Below are 26,517 nucleotides of genomic sequence, written 5' to 3' on the forward strand. Positions count from 1 at the left end.
CTCTGACTCCGAAGTCCGGGCTCTTTCCACTGAGCCAAGCGCTTACTGTGTGCAGAGTAGCGGTCTAAGCACTTGGGAGAGTACAGTCTGCGAATCGTATTTATTGAGCGCTTACTGGGTGCGGAGCACCTGGGAGAGTCCAGTAGAACAAAAAACAGACACATTCCCTGCCTACAATGACCTGACAGTCTAGAGTACTATAATAATTATAAATATCATTATACTATTAATAATAATTATTATAATAAATTACATATTTATAATATACATAATATATCATTATACTATTATGCTATACGATATTATATAATAATATGTGACTGTGGGCAAGTCACTTCACTTCTCTGTGCCTCAGTGACCTCATCTGTAAAATGGGGATTAACTGTGAGCCTCACGTGGGACGACCCGATGACCCTGTATCTCCCCCAGCGCTTAGAACGGTGCTCTGCACGTAGTAAGCGCTTAACAAATACCAATATTATTATTATACTATTATACTATACTATATTGCACTATTATTATAGTATAATAACGTACTATAATTATATGATATGAGAAGCAGCGTGGCTCAGTGGCAAGAGCCCGGCCTTGGGAGTCAGAGGTCGTGGGTTCGACTCCCGGCTCTGCCACTTGTCCGCTGTGTGACTGTGGGCGAGTCACTTCGCTTCTCTGGGCCTCAGTGACCTCATCTGGAAAATGGGGATGAACTGTGAGCCTCACGGGGGACGACCCGATGACCCTGTATCTCCCCCAGCGCTTAGAAGGGTGCTCTGCACATAGTAAGCGCTTAACCCACATTATTATTATTATTGATGATGATAGTAGAGTAAGATATGTGCCAAAGGGCTACAGAAAGGTGTGTTTAGGTGGTGCAGAAGGGCAGTGGGGGAAATGGACAGGATAACTGTGGGATTTGTTAAGCGTTTACTATGTGCCAAGCCGTGTATTAAGGCCTGAGATAGACACAAGCTCATCGATCAGTCAGTTGTATTTATTGAGCGCTTAGTGTGTGCAGAGAGCACTGTACTAAGCGCTCGGGAGAGGATAATACAGCTATTTTACCCGCACGTTCCCTGCCCACAAAGAGCTGACAGTCTAGAGGGGGAGACGGACGTGAATAGAAATACATAAATGAGGGAGGTGGACAGAAGTGGTAAGTGGGGCTGGGAAGGGGGGACGAAGAGAGGGAGCGAGTCGGGGCGACGAGGAAGGGAGCGGGAGAAGAGGAAAGGAGGGCGCGGTCGGGGAAGGCCTCCGGGAGGAGGTAAGGTTTGGAAGGGGGGAGAGTCATCGTCTGTGGGATTTGAGGAGACGAGGCGGGACGCGGGTGAGAGGTCGGCAGCGAGACAGAGGAGCCGGAGGGGCAGGGAGGAGGTTGGCGTGAGAGGAGCGGAGCCTGCGGGCCGGGCCGGAGGAGAGTAGGAGGCGAGGTAGGAAGGGGCAAGATGATAGACCCCTTTTAAACCAAGGGTGAGGAGGTCCCCTTTGCTGCGGAGGCAGTGGGAGAGACAAGGATGAACCGGTGAGAACACTGAGAAGGACAAAGAGTACGAGCTGGGGTATCGTGGGAGGAGAGAGCGGAAAAGTCGGAGGAAGAGAGCCGGCTGAACGGCTTAAAGCGGCGCCTTCTGCTTGACGATAATGACGAGGAGGGTGTTGGTTCGGCTCTTATTATAATCGGGTCTTATATAATATATAATTCAGCTCTGATATAATATACAATTATAATTACATAGAATGTAATATAATAATACAATATAATAATTATTATAATATCATCTTATTATAATTATCAGGCCTTCCCAGACTGAGCTGCCCCTTTTCCCTCTGCTCCCTCTCTGCCCCCCCTTCACCTCCCCTCAGCCGAGCCCCCTTTTCCCCCCTTTCCCTCCGCTCCTCCCCCTCTCCCTTCCCCTCCCCTCAGCACTCTGCTCATTTGGATAGATTTTTATTACCCTATTTATTTTGTTAATGAGATGTGCATCCCCTTGATTCTATTTATTGCTATTGTTTTAATGAGATGTACATCCCCTTGATTCTATTTATTGCTATCGTTTTTCTCTGTCCGTCTCCCCCGATTAGACCGTGAGCCCGTCGTTGGGCAGGGATGGTCTCTATCTGTTGCCGAATTGTCCACTCCAAGCGCTTAGTACAGTGCTGTGCACATAGTAAGCGCTCAATAAATACTACCGAATGAACGAAGGAATAATAAATAAATCAAAATAATAGTAACGATGGTATTCGTCAAGCGCTTATTGTGTGCCAAGCACTGTTCTAAGCGCTGGGGGAGGGACGGGGTCATCAGGTTGTCCCACGAGGGGCTCCCAGTCTTCATCCCCATTTTCCAGATGAGGGAACTGAGGCCCAGAGAAGTGAAGTGACTTGCCCAAAGTCACCCAGCTGCCAAGTGGCGGAGCGGGGATCGGAACCCACGACCTCTGACTCCCAAGCCCGGCCTCTTTCCACTGAGCCGCGCTGCTTCTTATGTGTCTCGAACAAGCTCAAGATAATTAGGTAATTAGAGAAGCGACGTGGCTCAATGGAAAGAGCCCGGGCTTTGGAGTCAGAGGTCATGGGTTCAGATCTTGACTCTATTTATTGCCATCGTTCTTGTCTGTCCGTCTCCCCCGATTTGACCGTAAGCCCGTCAAAGGGCAGGGACCGTCTCTATCTGTTGCCGACTTGTTCATTCCAAGCGCTCAGTCCAGTGCTCTGCACCTAGTAAGCGCTCAATAAATACTATTGAATGAATGAATGAAATCCAGGCTCTGCCACTTGTCAGCTGTGTGACTGTGGGCCAGTCACTTCACTTCTCTGTGCCTCAGTGACCTCATCTGTAAAATGGGGATTAAGACCGTGAGCCCCACGTGGGACAACCCGATTCCCCTGTGTCTACCCCCGCGCTTAGAACGGTGCTCGGCACATAGTAAAGCGCTTAACAAATACCAACATTATTATTAGGTTAGATCCCTGTCCCCTATGAGAATGACGGGGAGACGAGGCATTGAGCCCTCTTTTTGCAGTCGAGGAAACTGAGGCCCAGAGAGGCAAAGGGACTTGGGAAGCAGCTTGGCACAGAGGAAGGGCCTAACAAATATCACCATATTTCTTGTATCAAATAGGGGAAATAAGGCTTTCGTTGGGGAAGGCCTCTTGGAGGAGGAGAGCGGTGGTCTGTCGGATCGGAAGGAGGAGGGCGTTCCAGAGGCGGGACGTGGGCGAGGGGTCGGCGGCGGGACGGGCGAGCTCGAGGTGCAGTGAGGAGGTTGGCGTTGGAGGAGCAGAGGGACCGGGCTGGGTTGGAGTTGTACATTAATAATGTTGGTATTTGTTAAGCGCTTCCTATGTGCCGAGCACTGTTCTAAGCGCTGGGGAAGATACAGGGGAATCAGGTTGTTCCACGTGAGGCTCACAGTCTGGCTCAAGAGAAGCAGCGTGGCTCAGTGGAAAGAGCACGGGCTTTGGAGTCAGAGATCGTGGGTTCGAATGCCGGCTCGGCCACTTGTCGGCTGTGTGACTTCGGGCAAGTCACTTAACTTCTCGGTGCCTCAGTGACCTCATCTGTAAAATGGGGATTATGACCGTGAGCCCCACGTGGGGCAACCCGATTCACCTGTGTCTACCCCAGCGCTTAGAACAGTGCTCGGCACATAGTAAGTGCTTAACAAATACCAACATTATTATTAATCCCCATTTTCCAGATGAGGTAAGCCGAGGCACCGAGAAGTGAAGCGGCTTGCCCAAAGTCACCCAGCTGACAGGTGGCGGAGCCGGGATTAGAACCCATGACCTCTGACTCCTAAGTCCTTGCTCTTTTCACTGAGCCACGCTACTCCAAGTGCTTAGTACAGTGCTCTGCACATAGTAAGCGCTCAATAAATACTACTGAATGAATATGAGTAGGAGCACAGCCAGGTGAGGTAGGAGGGGGCGAGCCGATGGAGATTCGTCCATTCAGTCGCATTTATGATAACAACTCCGGTATTTGTTAAGCGCTTACTAGGTGCCAAGCACTGTTCGAAGCACCGAGGGGGGATACAAGATAATCGGGTCACCCCACGTGGGACTCCCGGTCTTCATCCCCATTTTCCAGATGAGGTCACCGAGGCCCAGAGAAGTGAAGTGACTGGCCCAAAGTCACCCGGCTGACAAGTGGCGGAGCCGGGATTGGAACCCACGACCTCTGACTACCAAGGCCGGGCTCTTGCCGCCGAGCCCCGCTGCTTCTCCAGAAGCAGCTTATAATGCGCTCACTCTGGGCCGAGATCTCCAGACTCGGTGGACGGGGAACCCCTCTGCCATCTAATAATAATAATGTTGGTATTTGTTAAGCGCTTCCTATGTGCAGAGCACTGTTCTAAGCGCTGGGGGAGATACGGGGTCATCGGGTTGTCCCACGTGAGGCTCACAGTCTTCATCCCCGTTTTCCAGATGAGGTCACTGAGGCCCAGAGAAGTGAAGCGACTCGCCCACGGTCACACAGCTGACAAGCGGCAGAGCCGGGAGTCGAACCCGTGACCTCCGACTCCCAAGCCCATGCTCTTTCCACTGAGCCATGCTGCTTCTCAGTTTCGTCGTACTCTCCCCAGTCCAGTGCTCTGCGTAGCGGAAGTGCTCGATAGATACGATCCATCGACTGAGGTCGGATTCCTTCTGGTGTCAGCTGAGACCTCCAGAGGGCTGGAGATTGTTTGCGTGTGAACACTGGGAGTGAAACGAGGGGACACGGGGATCGTCGCTGTTCGTTTCCCAAGCGCTTAGTGCAGTGTCGATGACGGTGGCATTTGTTAAGCCCTTACTATGTGCCAAGCACTGTTCCGGGCGCTGGGGGAGATCCGGACTTATCAGGTCGTCCCCATTTTTCAGAGAAGCAGCGCGGCTCAGTGGAAAGAGCCCGGGCTCGGGAGTCGGAGGTCACGGGTTCGAATCCCGGCTCTGCCCCTTGTCAGCTGGGTGACGGTGGGCGAGTCACTTCACTTCTCTGGGCCTCAGTGACCTCATCTGGAAAATGGGGACGAAGACCGGGAGCCTCACGTGGGACGACCCGATGACCCTGTATCTCCCCCAGCGCTTAGAACGGTGCTCTGCACCTAGTAAAGCGCTTAACAAATACCAACATTATTATTAAGTGCTTCGCAGGTATCATCATTATCATCGTTACAAGGCTTGGCAAAGAGTAAATGCTTCATAAAATACCGTAAGTAATCCTCTAGAGAGAAGCAGCACGGCACAGAGGAAAGAGCCCGGGCTTGGGAGTTAGAGGTCATGGGTTCAAATCCCGACTCCGCTGCTTGTCAGCTGTGTGACTTTGGGCAAGTCGCTTCACTTCTCTGGGCCTCAGTGACCTCATCTGGAAAATGGGGATTAAGACTGTGAGCCTCAAATGGGGCAACCTGATCACCTTGTATCCTCCCCAGCGCTTAAAACACTGCTTTGCACATAGTAAGCACTTAACCAATACCAACATTATTATTGTTATCATTAAACTCGTGGGCAGGGAACACATCTACCAACTCTAACGTTGCATTCTCCCAGGTACTCAGTACAGCGCTCTGCACACGGTAAGCAGCGTGGCCTAGAGGACAGAGCCCGGGCTTGGGAGTCCAAGGACATGGGTTCTAATCCCGGCTCTCCCTCTCATCTGCTCTGTGCCTCAGTGACCTCCTCTGTAAAATGGGGATTAAAATGTGAGCCCCATATGGGACCCGACGTGTGTCCGACCTGATTAGCTTATAGAATGATAATAATGATGATGGTATTTAAGGGCTTACTATGTGCCAAGCACTGTTCTCAACACTGGGGTAGGTTAGAGAAGCAGCCTGGCTCAGTGTAAAGAGGCCGGGCTTAGGAGTCAGAGGTCATGGGTTCTAATCCCGGCTCCGCCACCTGTCAGCTGTGTGACTTTGGGCAAGCCGCTTCACTTCTCTGGGCCTCAGTTCCCTCACCTGTCAAATGGGGATGAAGACCGTGAGCCTCACATGGGACCACCCGATGACCCCGCATCTCCCCCAGCGCTTAGAACGGTGCTCGGCACATAGTAAGCGCTTAACAAATACCAAAAGTATTATTATCGATATTATTACAAAGTCTTCGAGTTGTCCCACGTGAGGCTCGTGGTCTTCATCCCCATTTTGCTGATGAGGCAACTGAGGCACAGAGAAGTGAAGCGTTGCCCAAGATCACACAGCAGACAAGTGGCGGAGGTGGGATCAGAACCCACATCCTCTGACACCCAAGCCCGGGCTCTTGCCACTACGCCGTGCTGTTTCGCTGTATTTCCCCCAGCATTTACTACAGTGCCTGGCACATAGTAAGCGTTTAACCAATACCATTAAAAGATAACAGAGGGAGTGGCAAAAGGGAATGTCAGAAAAGGGAATTTAACATCCTGTCGCAGCCTGATCCAAGGAATTCAGGGTGACGTCACCCAGGGAAGCTCCGTCCTTTTCCCATATTCAACACTCTACCTCCCTCCCACACTTTATTAAATCCGGTTGGACACAGTCCCCGTCCCCCGTGGGATTCAAAGTCTTCATCCCCATTTTCCAGATGAGGGAACCGAGGCCCAGAGAAGTGAAGCGACTCGTCCAGTGTCACCCAGCAGATACGTGGAGGAGCCGGGATTAGAACCCACGACCTCTGACGCCCAAGCCCGGGCTGTACCCACCACGACAAGCTCCTCTCAGTCAGTCAGGAAGTCAGTGATACTTATTGAGCGCTTACTGTGTGCAGAGCACTGGTCTAAGTGTGGTGAGAGAACAGTGGGGCGGACATATCCCCTGCCCGCAATGAGCAACGTGGCTTAGTGGCAAGAGCGTGGACTTGGGAGTCAGAAGACCTGGGTTCTAATCTCGCTCCGCCGCTTGCCCGCCGTGTGACCTTGGGCAAGTCACCTAACTTCACCGTGCCTCAGTGACCTCATTTGGAAAATGGGGATGGAGACTGGGAGCCCCACGGGGGACAAGCTGATGACCTTGTATCTGCCCCAGTGCTTACAGCAGTGCTTGGCACATAGTAAGCGCTTAACAAACACCGCCAACATTATTATTATATATTGCTATTAGAGAAGCAGCGTGACTTAGTGGAAAGAGCTCGGGCTTAGGAGTCAGATGTCGTGGGTTCAAATCCCGCATCCGCCACTCGTCTGCTGTGTGACTCTGTGCCTCAGTGAACCTCAACTGGAAAATGGGGATGAAGACTGTGAGCCCCACGTGGGACCACCTGAGGTCCTTGTATCTCCCCCGGCCCATAGCGCAGTGCATAGTGAGCCTCTTGGCACGAGAAGCAGCGTGGCTCAGTGGCAAGAGCCCGGGCTTGGGAGTCAGAGGTCGTGGGTTCTAATCCCGGCTCGGCCGCTTGTCAGCTGGTGACTTCGGGTAAGTCGCTTCACTTCTCTGGGCCTCAGTGACCTCATGTGGAAAATGGGGATGAAGACCGTGAGCCCCACGTGGGACAGCCTGATCACCCTGTATCTACCCCGGCGCCGAGAACGGTGCCCGGCACGTAGTAAACGCTCAGCAAATCCCATCATTATTAGTAGTGATATTATCAGAGGGGGAGACAGAGGTGAATAGAAATGAGGGTAAGTAGCCCCTTCCCCCGGGGGGTCGACGGTCACGGTCTCTGCGCCCACCCTCCTCATCCCAGAGGAGCGGGATGTGTCAGGACCGTGCAGCCGTGAGAAGAGAAAGAACAGGCGCAGCTGCCGGGGAACGAAGCGGGGCGTGGGAGCTAAATACGGCAGCACGACGACGATAACGATGTTCCCTCGCTGCCCCTACCCCCACCCCCAGTCCCTCACCGCCACCCCCCACCCCAGATCCGGGCTCCCGTCTCGCCTCCTTCGCCGTCACCATCTCGCCGTCCCCTTCCCCAGAGCTGCGGAGGGCCGCCCCCCCCCCCCCCCCCCCCCGGGCCCCCGGGCCTCCCCGGTCAACCAGCCGCCCCCCCCGGGCCGGGGTAGCGCCAAACGGCTGAGCCTGGGACCGGTCTAGACGCCCCGCAAGCTCCCACTTCCCCGGCGGCGGGAGGCCGGGGGGCCGCGCCTCCTCGGACGGCCCAGGCCGGGCCCGGGGGTCGGGGGGCCCGGACCGAGCGGATGCAGGTGGGGGCCCCCCGCCCCCTGGGTGAGTCGGGGTGCGGCCCGTGGGCCGGCCGGGGCGGGGGGCGTCGGGGGGGGGGGGGGGGGGGTGGGGCCGGAGGGGGGCAAGCGAGCCGTTCCTGTCTCTATTTGGCAGTCGGAACGGAGCCAGGCCCGGGCCGGGCTCGAAGCCAAGGCCCGCGAGGAGCACCGGGCTCCGGCGGAGGGAGGCCCCCTCCTCGCCCCGGGCCCCCCCACGGTTCCCTCGGCCCCTCCGAGCCCACCCCCCGCCCTCCGGACCCCGCTCCCACCCCCACCGGGGGGCAGGTGTCGCCGGGGGAGCCCCTCGGGCCTAGGCCGGGGGAGAGGAGGCGTGAACCGCCCGGCGATCCGGGCGCCCGGAGGGTGGGGAGGGGGTCCTCCGGGCCGGCAGGGGCTTCCCCTGGGTCGGCCGAGCCCCTCGAGGGATCCGGATGGGGGCACGGTGGGGGGAGAGGCCGGGAAGGGGGCCGCGGTAGGCCGCAGCTGCCCTCGCTGGGCTAGCGAGGCCTGGCCGCCCCTCGTACGCCGGGGCGGGAGTCGGGGAGGGGGGTGAAGACCACCTCCCCGCAGGACCCCCGGCTGGAGGGAGGCCGCCCCGTCCCCATCCCCTGCCCAGGCTCCTGCCCTCTGCCGTCGCCGGGGTCGCCGCTCCATGCGGCCTCTCCCGCCTTTCTCCCCTCCTGCCGGGAGGTCTCTCCCGGAGGCCTCATCCCAGCCCCCATCGCCGCTCCCCAAATCCGCCTAGGCCCTCCTGGGGGTACCCCCTCGCCCCCCGGCCCCAGGATGGCCTCACATCTCCGCTTCTTCCTCCCCAGGGGCCACCGGCTCCCCCTTGGGCAGCCCCATCACGTCGGACGAGGAGTACCTGAGCCCCCCGGAGGACATGCCCGAGTCCGGGGAGCCCCCGGCTCTCGCCGCCGTGAAGGCCCCGGCCTCCCCGGAGCCCACCTGCAAGGCGCCCCCGACTTTCCAGGTCAGCCGACGGCGGCTCCCGGGGCCCGATCCGGCCCCTTCCCGCCCTCCGGCCCCGGCCGACTGCCCTCCGACCCCGCCCCGACACGGGGGCCGCCCGGTCTGGTCCCCGGAGGGCCGGGTGGCCCGGTTCGGGTCCGCTTCCCCCAGCTCGGCCCGGGGAGGGGCGTCTATTTATTAGACACTCGCTGTGTGAGGAGCGCTGTGCATGGGAAAGTCCAGTACGAGCATAAGCAGACACATTCCCTGCCCACAATGAGCTCTTTATTGCAGAGCACTGTCCTAAGCGCTCGGGAGTGTCCAATACGACAAAAAACCAGACACATTCCTTGCCCGCGGCGAGCTATTTATTAAACGCTTACTCTGTGAGGAGCGCGGTGCTAAGCGCTTGGGAAAGTCCAATACAAGAATAAGCAGACACATTCCCTGCCCATAACGAGCTATTTATTGAGCGCTGACTGTGTGCAGAGCACTGTACTAAAGGTTGGGAGACTCCAACACGACAATAAACAGACACATTCCCTGCCACAAGAAGCTATTTATTGAGCGCTGACTGTGCGCAGAGCACTGTACCAAAGGTTGGGAGACTCCAACACAACAATAAGCAGACACATTCCCTGCCCACAAAAAGAACTATTTACTGAGCGCTGACTGTGTGCAGAGCACTGTACTAAAGGTTGGGAGAATCCAACGCAACAAGAAACAGACGCATTCCCTGCCACAAGAAGCTATTTATTGAGCGCTGACTGTGCGCAGAGCGCTGTACGAAGCCTTTGGGAGAGGCCGCGCTAATATTCCGCAACTCCCCTTCCCAGGTGCCTCTGCAGGACCAGCACGTGCAGGAGGGCCACGATGTGACCATGAGCGTCCGGGTGCAGGGGGACCCCGAGCCCGTCGTCTCCTGGTGAGCGTCCGCCGGGAAAACCCGGCCCCCCCCGGACTCCCGCCGGCCCCGGCCCGGCCCCTTCCCGAGGCGGGAGGGGGGAGCGGGAAGGACCCTGACTGGGCCAGAGGGGAATGGACGGATTTGGAGAAGCAGCGCGGCTCAGTGGCAAGAGCGCGGGCTTGGGAGTCACAGGTCACGGGTTCGAATGCCGGCTCTGCCACTCGTCAGCTGTCGGACTGTGGGCAAGTCACTTCACTTCTCTGCTCCTCGGTGATCTCCTCTGGAAACTGGGGATTAAGACTGTGAGCCCCACGTGGGACCCCCTGATGACACTGTATCTCCCCCAGTGCTTGGAACAGTGCTCTGCACATAGTAAGCGCTTAACAAATACCAACATTATTATCATGATTTGGGGACGGGCAACGTGGGCTGGGTTCATTTATCCAGTCATATTTATTGAGCGCTTACTGTGTGCAGAGCACTGGATTAAGGAGCTGGGAGAGGACTATAGAACGATGAAGAGAAGCAGCGAGGCTCGGTGGAAAGAGCACGGGTTTAAGAGACAAAGGTCGTGGGTTCTAATCCCGGCCCCACCATTTATCAGCTGTGTGACCGTGGGCAAGTCACTTCACTTCTCTGGGCCTCGGTGACCTCATCTGTCAAATGGGGATGAAGACTGTGAACCCCACGGGGGACAACCCGATGACCCTGTATCTCCCCCAGCGCTTAGAACGGTGCTCTGCACAGAGTAAGCGCTTAACAAATACCAACATTATTATTATTTAACATATGAGGTAATTGAGGCGCATATGACTTGCCCAAGGTCACACTGCAGGCAAGTGACAGAGCTGGGAAGAGAACGAAGGTCTTCTGACTCCCGGGCACTGGCGTCTCCCCCAATTCGAAGCCTTGCTGAAGGCCCGTCTCCTCCCGGAGGCCTTCCCCGACCGCGCCCTCCTCTCCTCTTCTCCCGCTCCCTTCCGCGTCGCCCCGACTCGCTCCCTTTCTTCATCCCCCCATCCCAGCCCTGCACCGCTCACGTCCCTCTCCCTCATTTATTTATTCAGCCCGACGGCACTTACGTCCATATCCGTCATTTATTTATTTAGACTAACGTCCGTCTCCCACTCTAGACTGTAAGCTCGTTGCGGGCAGGGAAAGTATCTCTGTATTGTTGCATTGTACGCTCCCAAATGTTTGGTCCAGTGCTCCATGCACAGTAAGCGCTCAATAAATATGATTGACTGACTGACTGACTGACTTTCCGGTAGGCCACACTGCTTCACACTGCCCCCTGAACAGGATACCCCCAGGGTGGGCAAGGGGAACCCTCCTAATAATAATAATAATAATAATAATGTTGGTATTTGTTAAGCGCTTACTATGTGCCGAGCACTGTTCCAAGCGCTGGGGTAGGCATAGGGGAATCAGGATGTCCCACGTGGGGCTCACGGTCTTAATCCCCATTTTACAGATGAGGTAACTGAGGCACAGAGAAGTTAAGTGACTCGCCCACAGTCACACAGCTGACAAGTGGCAGAGCTGAGATTCGAACTCATAACCTCTGACTCCAAAGCCCGGGCTCTTTCCACTGAGCCACGCTGCTTCTCCTATTTCTGCCCTTCTAAGGGTAGGCCTGGTTACAGGTGGGAAGCAGCCTGGCGTAATAATAATGTTGGTATTTGTTAAGCGCTTACTATGTGCCAAGCACTGTTCTAAGCGCTAGGGTAGATACAAGGTCATCAGGTTGTCCCACACAGGGCTCCCAGTCTTCATCCCCATTTTCCAGATGAGGGAACTGAGGCCCAGAGAAGTGAAGTGACTGGCCCAAGGTCACACGGCTGGCAAGCGGCAGAGTCGGGTTTAGAACCCATGACCTCTGACCTCCAAGCCCGGGCTCTTGCCACTGAGCCACGCTGCTTCTTTCATGGCGAGAGCCCGGTCCTGGGAGTCGGAAGATCATGGGATCTAATTCCAGCTCCACCGCTTGTCAGCTGTGTGACTGGGGTAAGTCACTTCACTTCTCTGGGCCTCAGCTACCTCATCTGAAAAATGGGGTTGAAGACCGGGCTCCATTCTTGCCCCAGTCCCACAGCACTTATGTACATAGCTGTAATTTATTCAGAGTAATGTCTCTCTCCCCCGACCTAATAATGATAATAATAATAATGATGGTATTTGTTAAGCGCTTACTATGTGCCAGGCACTGTACTAGGCACTGGGGTGGATACAAGCAAATCAGGTTGGACACAGTCCCTGTCCCATGTGGGGCTCACAGTCTTAATTCCCTTGATTAGACTGTGAGCCCGTTAATATTGGTATTTGTTAAGCGCTTACTATGTGCCGAGCACTGTTCTAAGCGCTGGGGTAGACACAGGGGAATCAGGATGTCCCACGTGGGGCTCACGGTCTTAATCCTCATTTTACAGATGAGGTCACTGAGGCGCAGAGAAGTTAAGTGACTTGCCCACGGTCACACAGCTGACAAGGGGCAGAGCCGGGATTTGAACTCATGACCTCTGACTCCAAAGCCCGTGCCCTTTCCACTGAGCCACGCCGCTTTAATGGGCAGGGATTGTCTCTATCTGTTGCCGAACATTCCAAGCGCTTAGTACAGTGCTCTGCACATAGTAAGAGCTCAATAAAATACTATTGAATCAATGAATGAAAATTCCCATTTTAGAGATAAGGTAGCTGAGGCGCCGAGAAGTGAAGTGACTGGCCCAGGGTCACACAGCAAACAATGGGCGGAGCTAGGATTAGAACCCATGACCTTCTGACTCCCAGGCCTGGGCTCTGTCCATTACACCGTGATACTTCCCTAGACTTCCCTTGAGCCATGCTGTGCTAGACTGTGAGCTCACTGTGGGCAGGGAGTGTGTCTGTTTATTGCTGTAATGGACTCTCCCAAATGCTTAGTACAGTGCTCTGCACACAGTAAGTGCTCAATAAACATGATTGAATGAATGAGGGACGGGAACTGTGGCCGCCCCGATTTGCTTATATAATAATGTTGGTATCTGTTAAGCGCTTACTATGTGCCGAGCACCGTTCTAAGCGCTGGGGGAGATACAGGGTCATCGGGTCGTCCCACGTGAGGCTCACAGTTAATCCCCACTTGACAGATGAGGGAACCGAGGCCCAGAGGAGTGAAGTGACTTGCCCACAGTCACGCAGCTGACAGGTTTGCAGAGCCGGGATTCGAACCCGTGAACTCTGACTCCCGGTGCTTAAGTACGGTGCCTGGCACGTAGTAAGTGCTTAATAATAAAAATGATGATGATGATGATGGTATTTCTTAAGCGCTTACTATGTGCCGAGCACCGTACTAAGCGCTAGGGTAGATACAAGGTAGTCAGGTTGTCCCACGTGGGGCTCACAGTCTTCCACCCCATTTTCCAGATGAGGGAACGGAGGCACAGAGAAGTGAAGTGACTTGCTCGAAGTCACACAGCTGAAGTGGCTTGCCCAAGGTCACACAGCAGACAAGCGGCGGAGCCAGGATTAGAACCCGCGACCTCTGACTCCGAATCCCAGGTTCTTTCCACTAAGCCACGCTGCTTCTCGAATACCATAATTATTATTATTATTATTATTACTGAGGTGGGCCTGTGACTGAGCCCACCCTAACGACCAATCCGTCAGTCAGTTGTACTTATTGTACAACTGTACTTAATAAGGTAATAATAATAATAAGAATAGTCAGTTGTACTTAATAATAATAAGGAGAAGCAGCGTGGCTCAGTGGAAAGAGCCCGGGCCTGGGAGTCAGAGGTCACGGGTTCGAATCCCGGCTCTGCCGCTTGTCAGCTGGGTCACTGTGGGCGAGTCATTTAGCTTCTCTGTGCTTCAGTTCCCTCATCTGGAAAATGGGGATGAAGACCGGGAGCCTCACGTGGGACAATCTGATGACCCTGTATCTCCCCCGGCGCTTAGAACAGTGCTCTGCACCTAGTAAGCGCTTAACAAATACCAACATTATTATTATTATTATGATGATTATTGAGTGCTTGCTAGGTGCAGAGCACTGAACTGAGCGCTTGGGAGAGTCCAATACAACAGAGTCGGTAGACACATTCCCTGCCTACAACAAGCCCAAAGCCTAGAGCACCAAGTAAGAGAAGCAACGTGGCTCCGTGGAAAGAGCCCGGTTGGGGGAGTCAGAGAACGTGGGTTCTCTTGTCCCACTTTTGCAGACGAGGTAACCGAGGCCCCGGGAAGTGAAGTGACTTGCCCGAGGTCACACAGCAGACAAGTGGTGGAGCCGGGATTCGAACCCAGGTCGTTCTGACTCCCGGGCCCGGGCTCCACCCACTAGGTCACCCCGTTGCCCGGTGCCCGGGGCGCCGCCGTGCCCTCGGCGGGCGCTCGGCCCCCCCGGCGGGGGAGAGGAGCCCCGGGTTCAGAGTCGCGGGGTTCACCGGCCCACCTTCCCCTGCCAGGTTGAGGAACCGGCAGCCGGTCCGCCCCGACCAGCGGCGCTTCGCGGAGCAGGCGGAAGGCGGCCTCCGCCAACTGCGCATCCTGGCAGCCGAGCGCGGGGACGCCGGCTTCTACACCTGCAAGGCGGTCAACGAGTATGGCACCCGCCAGTGCGAAGCCAAGCTGGAGGTCAGAGGTGAGAGCCTCCCCCGCCCGCCCCGCCGCCCCGGACCCCAACTCCGCGTCCTGCCCCAGGCCTGGGTCGGTCCTGAGGAGCCGGAGGAGGAGAGTAGGCCCGGCTCGGGTTTTCCGGAGGAGCTGGGGGAGGAGAGCGGGCCTGGCCCGGGTCCGTCCCGAGGAAACGAGGGAAGAGAGCGGGCCCGGCTCGGGTCAGTCCTGAGGAAACGGGAAGAGTGTTGGTATCCGTCAAGCGCTGGCTATGTGCACAGCACTGTTCTAAGCGCTGGAGTAGATACAGGGTCATCAGGTTGTCCCGCATGAGGCTCGCGGTCCTCATCCCCATTTTACAGATGAGGTCACTGAGGCCCAGAGAAGGGAAGGGACTCGCCCACCGTCACCCAGCTGACAAGCGGCGGAGCCGGGATTCGAACCCATGACCTCTGACTCCCAAGCCCGGGCTCTCTCCACTGAGCCATGCTGCTTGGAGCAGGCCTGGCTCGGGTCAGTTCTGAGAAACCAAGGGAGGAGAACAGGCCCGGCCCAGGTCGGTCCCGAGAAGCCAGAAAAGGGCCAGAGTCACTCCTATTATTAAGAATAATAATAATAATGATGTTGGTATTTGTTAGGCGCTTACTATGTGCCAAGCATTGTTCTAAGTGCTGGGGGAGATACAAGGTCATCAGGTTGTCCCACGTGGGGCTCACGGTCTTAAAATCCCCACTTTACAGATGAGGAAACCGAGGCACAGAGAAGTGAAGTGACTTGCCCCCAGTCACACAGCTGACAAGTGGTAAAGCCGGGATTCGAACCCATGACCTCTGACTCCCAAGCCCGGGCTCTTTCCACTGAGCCACGCTGCTCCTCAATAATAATAATAACAATAGTAATGTTGGTATTTGTTAGGCACTTACTATGTGCCAAACACTGTTCTAAGTGCTGGTCCCCCAAGGTCATCAAGTTGACCCACGTGGAGCTCGCGGTCTTAAGATCCCCATTTTCCAGATGAGGGAACTGAGGCCCAGAGAATTAATAATGGTATTTGTTAAGCGTTTACTATGTGCAAAGCACTGTTCTAAGCGCTGGGGGGATACAAGGTGATCAGATTGTCCCACGTGGGGCTCATGGTTTTCATCCCCATTTTCCAGATGAGGGAACTGAGGCCCACAGAAGTGAAGCGACTTGTCCACAGTCCCACAGCTGACAAGTGGCCGAGCCGGGATTCGAACCCACGACCTCTGACTCCCAGGCCCGGGCTCTTTCCACTGAGCCACGCTGCTTCCCTAAGCTGCCGCTGCTCCTGAGGAGCCAGATGTAGAGATCAGACCCAGAGCAGCTCAGTTCTGCCACTTGTCAGCTGTGTGACCGGGGGCAAGTCACTTCACTTCTCGGTGCCTCAGTTCCCTCATCTGTAAAATGGGGATTAAGACTGTGAGCCCCACGTGGGACAGTCTGATTCCCCTGCGTCTCCCCCAGCGCTTAGAACAGTGCTCTGCACAGAGTAAGCGCTTAACAAATACCAACATTATTAGTTCTGAGGAGCCATGCGGGGAGAGCAGGCCCGGCCCCGGTCAGTCCCGAGGAGCCAGGACAGGAGAACAAGGGAGCGGCCGGGGTCACTCCTCAGGAGCCATTCCTTCATTCAGTAGTATTTATTGAGCGCTTACTATGTGCAGAGCACTGTGCTAAGCGCTTGGAATGGACAGTTCGGCAACAGATAGAGACCATCCCTGCCCGACGACGGGCTCACGGGCTAAATGGGGGAGACGGCAAAGCAAAACAGAACGAAACAAAAGCAAGACAACGTCATCAAGATGAATAGAATCAAGGAGATAATAATAATAATAATAATAATGTTGCTATTTGTTAAGCACTTACTGTGTGCAGAGCACCGTTCTATGCGCTGGGGGAGATACAGGGGAATCAGGTCGTCCCACGTGAGGCTCACAGTTAATCCCCATTTTCCAGATGAGGGAACTGAGGCCCAGAGAAGTGAAGTGACTCGCCCACGGTCACACAGATGACGAGTGGCAGAGCCGGGATTCGAACCCTTGACCTCTGGCTCCCAAGCCCGGCCTCTTTCCACTGAGCCGTGCTGCTTCTCAAGGAGATGTACACTTCATTGACAAAATAATAATGTTGGTATTCGTTAAGCGCTTACTAGGTGCCGAGCACTGTTCTAAGCGCTGGGGTAGACACGGGGGAATCGGGTTGTCCCACGTGGGGCTCACGGTCTTAATCCCCGTTTTACAGATGAGGGAACTGAGGCACAGAGAAGTTAAGTGACTCGCCCACAGTCACACAGCCGAATAGGGAGATAAATAATATATACAAATGAGCTCAGTGCTGAGGGGAGGGGAAGGGGGAAGAGCAGAAGGTGGGGAGGAGGGAAGGGGGAGCAGAGGGAAAGGGGGGGTTCAGTCTGGGAAGGCCTCCTGGAGGAGGGCAGCTCTCAGGAGGGCTTGGAAGAGGGGAAGAGAGTCAGTTTGGCCGAGGTGAAGAGGGAGGGCGTTCCGGGACGGCGGTGGGACGCGGGCCGGGGGTCGACGGCGGGACGGGCGAGGACGGGGGACGGCGAGGAGGCGGGCGGCGGAGGAGCGGAGCGTGCGGGCTGGGCGGTGGAAAGAGAGAAGGGAGGAGAGGGAGGAGGGGGCGAGGGGATGGACGGCCTCGAAGCCCAGAGTGAGGAGTTTTCGTTTCCTGCGAAGGTCGATAGGCGACCACTGGAGGGTTTTGAGGAGGGGAGTGACAGGCCCAGATAAGCAGGCCTGGCTGAAGTCGGCCCTGGGGAGCCAAAGGAGGAGAGCAGGCCCGGCCCAGGTCAGTCTCGAGGAGCCGGGGAAGGAGAACGGGCCCAGCTCAGGTCACCCCTGAGGAGCCAGGGGAGGAGAGCTGGTCTGGCCACGGTTCATCCGGAAGAGACGAAAGGAGAACGGGCCCAGGCCAGATCAGTCTCGAGGAAACGGGAGGAGAGGAGGAGGCCCGGCCTAGATCAGTCCTGAGGAGCCGGGACAGAGGAGAACAGGTTGGCGCCGGGGTCACCCCCGAGCTGCCGGAGGAGGAGAGGAGGCCTGGCTCAAGTTAGTCCCGAGAAGCCAAGGAAGGAGAGCAGATTCAGCCCAGCTCGGTCCCGAGAAGCTGCAGGAGGAGAGCAGACCCAGCCTAGGTCTGTCCCGAGGCGGCAGGGAAGGAGAGCCGGCCCAGCTTCGGTCAGTCCCGAGGATCCGGGGGAGGAGGACAGGTCCGGCCTAGATCGGTCTTGAGGAGCCAGGACAGGAAAACAGGCAGGAGCCGGGTACTCCTGTGTCCAACTCACTGACCTTGTATCTACCCCGGTGCTTAGTACAGCGCTTGGCACGTAGTAAGCGCTTAATAAATGCCAGAAGAGGAGAGCAGGCTGGCCCAGGTCCGTCCTGAGGAGACGAGACAGGGGAATAGGCGGGGGTCAGGGTCATTCCTGAGGATCCAGGGGAGGAGAGCAGGCCTGGCAGACGATCAGTGACATTGATTGAGCGCTTACTATGCGCAGAGCGCTGTACCAGGTGCTTGGGAGAGTATAATACAACCGAATCAGTAGGTGTGACCCCCTGCCCATAACAAGTTTGCAATCTAAGAGGACGGGCAAAGGTTAGTCCCAGGGATCCAGGAGAGGAGAACGGACTTTACAGGTCAGCCGTGAGGAAATCGGGGAGGAGAACAGGCCCGGGTCCGTCTCGAGGAGCCATGGAGCGGAGGATAGATCCGAATTGTACTTCCCAAGCGCTTAGTACGGTGCTCTGCACCAAGTCAGCGCTCAATAAATACCGTTGAATGAATGAATCTGGCTCAGGTCAGTCCCGAGGACTCGAGGGAGGAGAATTGGCTTGGCCCAGTTCAGTCCCGTGAAGCCAAGGGAGGAGAACGGCCCGGGCCCAGGTCAGTCCTAGAGAGCCAGGAAAAATGACCGGGCGCTGCCCGGGTCACTCCTCAGCAGCCGGGACGGGAGAGTCGGAACCAGAGGAGGAGAGCAGGCCCGGCCTAGGTCAGTCTCTGAAGAACCAGGACGGGAGAGCTGGTCCAGCGTAGGTCACCTCTGAGGAAGCAGAAGAAGACCAGAGAAGCAGTGCGGCCTAGCAAAAAAGAGCCTGGACCTGGGAGCCACAGGACCGGGTTTCTAATCCCAACTCTGCCACTTGGCTGCTGCGGGACCTTGGATAAGCCACTTCACTTCTCTCTGCCTCAATCACCTCATCTGTAAAACCGGATAATAATAATATCGGTATTTGTTAAGCGCTCACTATGTGCCGAGCACTTTTCTAAGCGCTGGGGGGAGACACAGGATCAGCAGGTAGTCCCACGTGAGGCTCCCAGTCTTCATCCCCATTTTCCAGATGAGGTCACTGGGGCCCAGAGAAGGGAAGTGACTTGTCCACAGTCACCCAAAGGCCAGAGCTGGGATTCGAACCCTTGACCTCTGACTCCCAAGCCCGGGCTCTTGCCACTGAGCCTCGCTGCTTCTCTAGTCGGGTCCATCCCGAGTAGCCAGGGAAGAGAGCAGGTCAGTTGTGAGGACGGAAGGGAGCAGAAGAGGCCCAGCCTGGGTCAGTCTTGAGGTAACAGAGGAGCAGAGCAGGCCCTGAATCAAGTCAGACTTGAGGACCCGGGGAACCGGGTCAGTCCCGAAGAAACGGGGGAGGAGAACAGGCTTGGCCCAGGTCAGTCCTGAGAAGCCAGGGGAGCAGAGCAGTCCCGATACTGGTCAGTCCTGAAAAAACGGGAGGCAACAGGCCCGGCTCCGGGTCGGGTTGTAAGCGCTTAACAAATACCAACACGATTAGCTGAGGGACCAGGGCAGACCAGGCCTGACGCAAGTCAGTTCTGAAGAGCCAGGAGAGGAGAGCGAGCCGGGCCCAAGCCGCTACTAAGGATCGAAGGGCAGAGAGCAGGCCCAGCTCAGGTCAGTCTTGAGGATCCAGGAGAGGAGAGGGGGGACTCGCCCAAATCAGTACCGAGGAGCCAAAGGGGCAAGCAGACCGGGCCGACTTTGGTCCTAGAAACTCGGGGAGCAAAGCCGCCCTGGCTCAGGTCAGGCCCGAGGACCCAGGGGAGCAGAGCACCCCAGCCCGAGATACCTCCACCCAGGATCGGGCAGGCTCGGGGCCCTTCCCCGACCACTGCCGGCCCCCGCCCGCCCTCTCGGCCCTACCATCCCCACGGTTCCTCCTTTCCCTTGGCATCCCTGTTCATTCATTCAGTAGTATTTATTGAGCGCTTACTATGTGCGGAGCACTGTACTAAGCGCTGCTGTTCTGGGGCTAGCCTCCTGCTCCCCGACTTCCCCCCTCCCCCATAGCCCAACTCCACCCGGGGCTGAGGCCTGGGCCGGGGCCCGTACACAGTGGCTCGCGGGGCTGTCCTGAGAATAATATCGTATCCTCTCCAGCGTTTAGAACGGTGCTTTGCATGTAGTAAGCGCTTAACAAATGCCATCCTCATCAATAATAATTATAATGATGTAGGTATTTGTTAAGCGCTTACTATGTGCCCTACTAAGCACTGAGGTAGATATAAGGTAATCGGATCGGGCACAGTCCCTGTCCCACTCAGGGCTCACGGTCTTCATCCCCATTTTACAGAAGAGGGAACTGAGGCCCAGGGTATAATAATAATGGTCTATGTTAAGCGCTTACTATGTGCCAGACACTGTACTAAGCGCTGGGGTGGGTACAAGTAAATCGAGTTGGACACACTCCCTGTCCCACTTGGGGCTCAGAGTCCCCATCCCCATTTTACAGATGAGTTGACTGAGGTGCAGAGAAGCATTAGACCGTGAACCCGTCGCTGGGCAGGGATGGTCTCTCTCTGCTGCCGAATCGGACATTCCAAGCGCTTAGTCCAGTGCTCTGCACATAGTAAACGCTCAGTAAATGCTCTTGAATGAATGAATGAATAAAGTGACTTGCTCAAGGTCACACAGCAGACAAGTGGCAGAGCCGGGATTAGGACCCAGGTCCTCCTGAGTCCCAGGCCCGTGCTCTACCCACTGGGCCGCGCTGTTTCGGAGACCCAACCCCGTCCACTTCTGCCCTTCGGTGACGTTGGGTCCCCGACCCTCCTAGAATCCGGGTCCTGGGCAAGCAGGTGGCCCGCAGGCAGATGGGCACCGGCGGTCCTACGGGGTGGGGGCTTTAGTGCCAGGGGCAGGACCTAGGGGGGCAAGAATGACAGGACCTGGGTGAGCAGGATGTGCTGCCAGCTCACTGGTTGGCATCAGAGGCGCCCCCCGGGTCCAGATTGGCGGCTGTCCCGATCTGAGAGCGTTTCGTTCCCCCTGCAGCCCATTCCACCCTCTCCCTCCTCTTCCTCCTCTTCCTTCTCCTCTTCCTTCTCCTCATCTCCTCCTGTGTCTCTCTGTTCCCACCCCGGTACCCCCGGGTCTGGGATCCCGGCCCATCTTAACCGCCGGGTGGCCCTTTTTCTTTCTTTTTTATGTTATTTGTTAAGCGCTCACTATGTGCCCGGCCCTGTACTAAGCGGCGGGGTGGGTGCAAGAGGGTGGGGTTGGACACGGTCCCTGCTATAGGTAGAGTTCGTAGTCTTAATCCCCGTTTTTCCAGATGAAGCCTCTGAGGCACAGAGGAAGTGAAGTGACTCGCCCCAGGGCACACGGCAGCCGAATGGCGGAGTCAAGATTATCATTATTATTATTAATTATCACTAGTATTATTGTTAAGCGCTTCCCGTACATCCAGCCCCGTTCTAAGCGCCGGGGCAGATACAAGCTAATCAGGATGGACGCGGTCGCTGTCCCAGCTGGGGCTCACGGTCTTAATCCCCATTTTCCAGATGAGGCCACCGAGGCACAGAGAAGTGAAGTGACTTGCCCCAGGTCACGCAGCAGACGAGCGGCAGAGTCGGGATTAGAACCCAGCTCCTTCTGTCTTCCAGGCCCGGGCTCTAGCCACTAGGAAACGCCTGGCGTGGACCTGGGCGATAAGCGGGGGCTTTTCTCTGAGGAAGAGACCCTGCGGTCAGCATTTGCTTCCACTGGGCCTCGACGGCCCCGTCAAACCAGTCCTACCGGTCGCACCCCACCTTCCTCGGGTTTCTCAGCTCTCTGACCCCCAGAGTGACCTTTGGCTCCGGACCCCATCACGGCCGCAGCCCCAGATCCGTCTCGCTTCTGTGTGATGCCGTGTGTTTAGTGCTCGTCTCCCCTCCAGCCGCCTTGGCCGTGGCACCCCCTCGCCCCGCCGTCACCCTGAAGCAAGGGGCGAGATCCCCAGAGCCCGCAGATGCCCCTTTCTTTGCCCGGTGAGGGACACTGCCTAGTAGGTAAAGCCCGGGCCTGGGAGTCGGAAGGCCACGAGTTCGAATCCCGGCTCCGCCACTTGTCTGCTGGGGGAGCTTGGGCAAGTCACTTGACTTCTCTGTGCCTCAGTGACCTTATCTGTCAGATGGGGATTAATAATAATCGTGACGATGGCATTCGTTAAGTGCTTACTACTACTAATAGTGTTGGTAGCTGTTAAGCGCTTACTATGTGCGCTAGAGCACCGGTCTAAGAGCCGGGGGAGATACGGGGTCATCGGGTTGGGGGTCATCGGGTCGTCCCACGTGAGGCTCCCAGTCTTCATCCCCGTTTTCCAGATGAGGGAACCGAGGCCCAGAGAAGCGAAGTGACTCGCCCACGGTCACCCAGCTGCCGAGCGGCAGAGCCTGGGATTCGAACCCACGACCTCTGACTCCCAAGCCCGGGCTCTTGCCGCCGAGCCACGCTGCTTCCCAACAGCGCCGGGGGAGATCCGGGGTCATCGGGTTGTCCCACGTGGGGCTCACGGTCTTCATCCTTGTTTTCCGGATGAGGTCACTGAGGCACAGAGACGTCAGATGACTGGGAGCCCCTTTTGGGACAGGGACTGTATCCAACCCGATTATCTCGTATCTCCCCCAGCGCTTAGAACAGCGCCTGGCACATAGTAAGCGCTTAACAAATACCATAATTGTTATTATCATTCTAGGACCGCCCACTTCAGGCTCATGCCGGTCTGCTGAGGCACCACTGCCCATCTGAGCCATCCTAATAATGACAATACTCATGGCGGTATCTGTTAAGCGCTCACCGTGTGCCAGGCACTGTACCGAGCACTGGGGTGAATGCGAGCCAATGGGTTTGGACACAATCCCTGCCCCACGAGGGGCTCCCAGTCTCCACCCCCATTTTCACACAAGGTCACTGAGGCCCAGAGAATAGTCACGTTGGTATTCAAGCGCTTACTCTGTGCAGAGCACCGTTCTAAGCGCTGGGGTAGATACAGGGTCATCGGGTCGTCCCCCGTGAGGCTCACAGTTAATCCCCATTTTCCAGATGGGGTCGCTGAGGCCCAGAGAAGGGAAGTGACTTGCCCACAGTCGCGTAGCTGAGAAGTGGCGGAGCCGGGATGAGAACCCATGACCTCCGACTCCCCAGCCCGAGCTCCTTCCGCTGAGCCAGGCCGCTTCGAGGTCGCACAGCGGACAGGTGGCGGAGCCGGGATTAGAACCCGTGCCCTCCTGCCTCTCAGGCCTCGCCTGCTCTGCAATCCCAGAGTCCGGTCCTTCTCGATTCCCCCCTTCAAGGGAGCCGGAGGTCCTCGGGCCCTGGGCGAGCCCCCGGCCGGGGGAGATCTCTGCGCGTGGGCAGCACTGACCTGCCGCTTGCTGACTGCAGTTTCTGTCTGTACACAGGGGAGTGAGCTCGGGGGGACGCCCGCCCCCTCTCCCGCTGCCCTCGGGCCGCCCGGCCCGGCTCAGGCCGGACACCTCGTTAGGCGCCACTCGGACCTCGGTGTGTCTCACCGCCCGGCGAGCCGGATCTCCCCCTCCCCGGCCCCGCACGGGGGCACGGCGAACTCCGGGGCGGACGGGCAGACCCCGGGGGTGGCGGCCCGGTCCCCTCCCCGCGGGGCACGGGCTCACGGGCCTTTGCCGGGGCCGGCCTCGGTTCCCGCGTCCGCGGCCGGCCGGCTCCCCGTCCGCCGTCCGTCCGTCTCTGTCTCCGTCTGGCCGGCCCACCGTAGCGATAATAACGACCGTGGTATCGGTTGAGCGCCCACTCTGCGCCGAGCGCCGCTCTGGGCGCCGGGGGAGATTCGAGGTCATCGGGTCGCCCGCGGTCCCCGTCCCGCCTGGGGCTCCCGGACGTAAAATGCCTTTTCCGGATGAGGCCCGGAGAAGTGAAGTGTCTCGCCCGAGGTCGCACCCGGGTCCTTCCGACACCCAGACCCGGGGTCCGGCCGTCAGGCCGCGCCGCTCGTCCGCGGTCGGGTCGGGGGGGAGCGGGAAGACGGGTGGGGCGGGAGGGAGGGGTCCGGCGGGAGGGTCTGCCTGGCGGGACGTGGGGTCGGGGCGAACGCCGCCCTCCTGCCCCCCGAAAGCGGGGCGCTGGGAGCCGGCGGGGTTTCCCATCGCCCCCAGAGTGGTTTTCAAATGGCACAGAACTCTTCATTTCCTAGAGACCGAAGGCTAAGCACGTCCCGTGGCCCTGGCCCTTCCGGATGGGGGGGCCGGCCGGGCGGAGGAGGAGGAGGAGGAGGAGGAGGAGGAGGCAGGGGGAGGATGGAGAGCCGGGGGGAGGGGGGGGGTCTCCTTGAGCACAACGGGGGCTGGGCCTGGCAACGCCCCGATTCTTAGCTCTAATAAAGTCCGGTTTGTACCGAGCAGTGTGCTTTGTTGCTGCGCCGTCCCAGAAGCCTCTCTCTATCCCCCCCTCTCTTTCTGTCTCTGTCTCCATCTCTCCCTCTCTCTCCTCCCCTTCCTCCCTCGTACCCTCCCGGCCCCTCGCCCCCCAACAGCGGCCAAGGGCCCCGAAGCTGCCCCCCCCCCGAGATCCCGACGGCGGGCCTCTCCCAGCTTCCTCCGGGCCCGGGGCCTTCCCCCGGCCCCTCCGCGCTAGGACGGGATCGCATCTCTCTGTCTATCTCTCTCTCTGTCCGTGTCTCTGTCCGTCGTCCCCCCCCCCCCCCCGTCCGTCCCCGGGTGTGCGTGCGTGTCCGTGTCCTCCCTGCAGCGCACCCCGAGAGCCGGTCGTTGGCGGTGCTGGCCCCCCTGCACGATGTGAGCGTGGGGGCCGGGGAGATGGCGCTCTTTGAATGCCTGGTGGCGGGGCCGGCGGACGTGGAGGTGGACTGGCTCTCCCGAGGTCGGCTGCTGCAGCCCGCGCTGCTCAGGTGCAAGATGCACTTCGACGGCCGGAAGTGCAAGCTGCTGCTCACTTCCGTGCACGAGGACGACAGCGGCGTCTACACCTGCAAACTCAGCACGGCCAAAGGTACGGGCCCCCGCCCGGGGAGGCCCGGGGACCGTCGGGGGCCGGGGGCCGGGCTGGGGGGAGGGAGGGAGGGAGGGAGGGAGGCGGGGGGTTCCCGGAGCGGGGCCCGGCCGGCCCGCTGGGGCGCCTCTTCCCGAAGGTCAAAGGTCGCAGACCTAGGCCGGGGGCATCGGATGGGGTCCCCTGAGCAGACGGGGAGACGGGGGGGACGAGGGGCAGGTCTGCGGGGGTCCCGGGGCGACAGATGGGGGGGCCGGATTGGGGGTGTCCCGGGGGGGGCAGCCGGGGCGGGGGGGGGGGGGGGGGAACAGGGACGCGGGTTTCACGGGAGGAGCCGGGTGAGAGATGGAGGACGAGGCGTTTTCATTCATCCCTTCGATGCTATCTATCTGAGAAGCGGCGTGGCTCAGCGGAAAGACCACGGGCTTGGGAGTCAGAGGTCAAGGGTTCGAATGCCGGCTCCGCCACGTGTCAGCTGTGTGACTGTGGGCGAGTCACTTCATTTCTCCGCGCCTCAGTGACCTCCTCTGTGAAATGGGGACGAAGACCGGGAGCCTCACGTGGGACGACCCGATGACCCCGTGTCTCCCCCGGCGCTTAGAACGGTGCTCTGCGCATAGTAAGCGCTTAACAAATACCAACATTATTATTACTGGGTGCAGAGCACTCTGCTAAGCGCTTGGGGGAGGACGACATAACGGCGAACGGACGATTCCCTGCCCGCGGCAGGAGGGACCGGGTGAGAGGTGGGGGATTAGGGAGCCGGGTGAGAGATGGGGCACTGGGGTGGGGTTGAGGGGGTCACAGGGGGAGCTGGGGTGGGAGATGGCTTGTAATAATAATCAGAATCATGGTATTTGTTAAGCGCTTACTATGTACTAAGCACTGTTCGAAGCCCTGGGGTAGATGCAAGCTAATCGGGTCGGACCCAGTCCCTGTCCCACCTGGGGCTCACAGTCTCCGTCCCCGTTTTCCAATTGAGGGAACTGAGGCGCAGCGCAGTGAAGTGACTTGCCCAAGGTCACACAGCAGACCACAATAATAATAATAATTGTGGTGTTTGTTAAGCGCTTACTATGTGTTAAGCACTCTTCTAAGCACTGGGGTAGATCCAGGGTAATCAGGTTGTCCCACGTGGGGCTCACACTTTGAATCCCCATTTTCCACATGAGGTCACTGAGGCCCAGAGAAGTTAGGTGACTTGCCCAAGGTCGCCCAGCGGACAAGTGGCGGAGGCGGGATTAGAACCCACGTCCTCTGACTCCCAAGCCCGGGCTCTTGCCCCGGGGCGCTGGGTGAGAGACGAGGGACTGGAGGCAGGGTTGTGGGCACGCAGAGGGGGCTGGGGTGAGAGATGGGGGTTTGCAGATGTCACAGGAGGGGATGTGGTGTGATACGGGGGCTGGGGCAGGGTTTTCACTGTCGGAGGAGGAGCAGGGGGAGAAATGGGGGACGAGGGTAATAATAATAATAATTATGGTACTTGTTAAGCGCTTACTGTGTGCCAAGCACTTTTCTAAGCGCTGGGGTCAGTACAGATTAATCAGGTTGGACCCGGCCATGGTCCCAAATAGGGCTCCAGATGAGGCAACTGAGGCCCCCGAGGAGTGAAGTGACTTGGTATTTGTTAAGCGCTTACTACGCGCAGAG

The 26,517-nt window shown here is 57.6% G+C and overlaps 1 protein-coding gene across 1 annotated transcript in view; it reads left to right on the forward strand.

Annotated features, from left to right (window-relative positions):
- SPEG (striated muscle enriched protein kinase) overlaps nucleotides 1-26,517 on the forward strand; it is a 143,307-nt gene that overhangs the window by 59,628 nt on the left and 57,162 nt on the right. Inside the window, 4 exon segments of the mRNA XM_029063161.1 lie at nucleotides 8,938-9,095; nucleotides 9,910-9,998; nucleotides 14,423-14,598; nucleotides 24,607-24,867. Of these exon segments, the coding sequence (XP_028918994.1) occupies nucleotides 8,938-9,095; nucleotides 9,910-9,998; nucleotides 14,423-14,598; nucleotides 24,607-24,867 (684 nt within the window).

This window comes from Ornithorhynchus anatinus, chromosome 1 (assembly GCF_004115215.2).
Source record: "Ornithorhynchus anatinus isolate Pmale09 chromosome 1, mOrnAna1.pri.v4, whole genome shotgun sequence".
Taxonomy (NCBI): Eukaryota; Metazoa; Chordata; class Mammalia; order Monotremata; family Ornithorhynchidae; genus Ornithorhynchus; species Ornithorhynchus anatinus.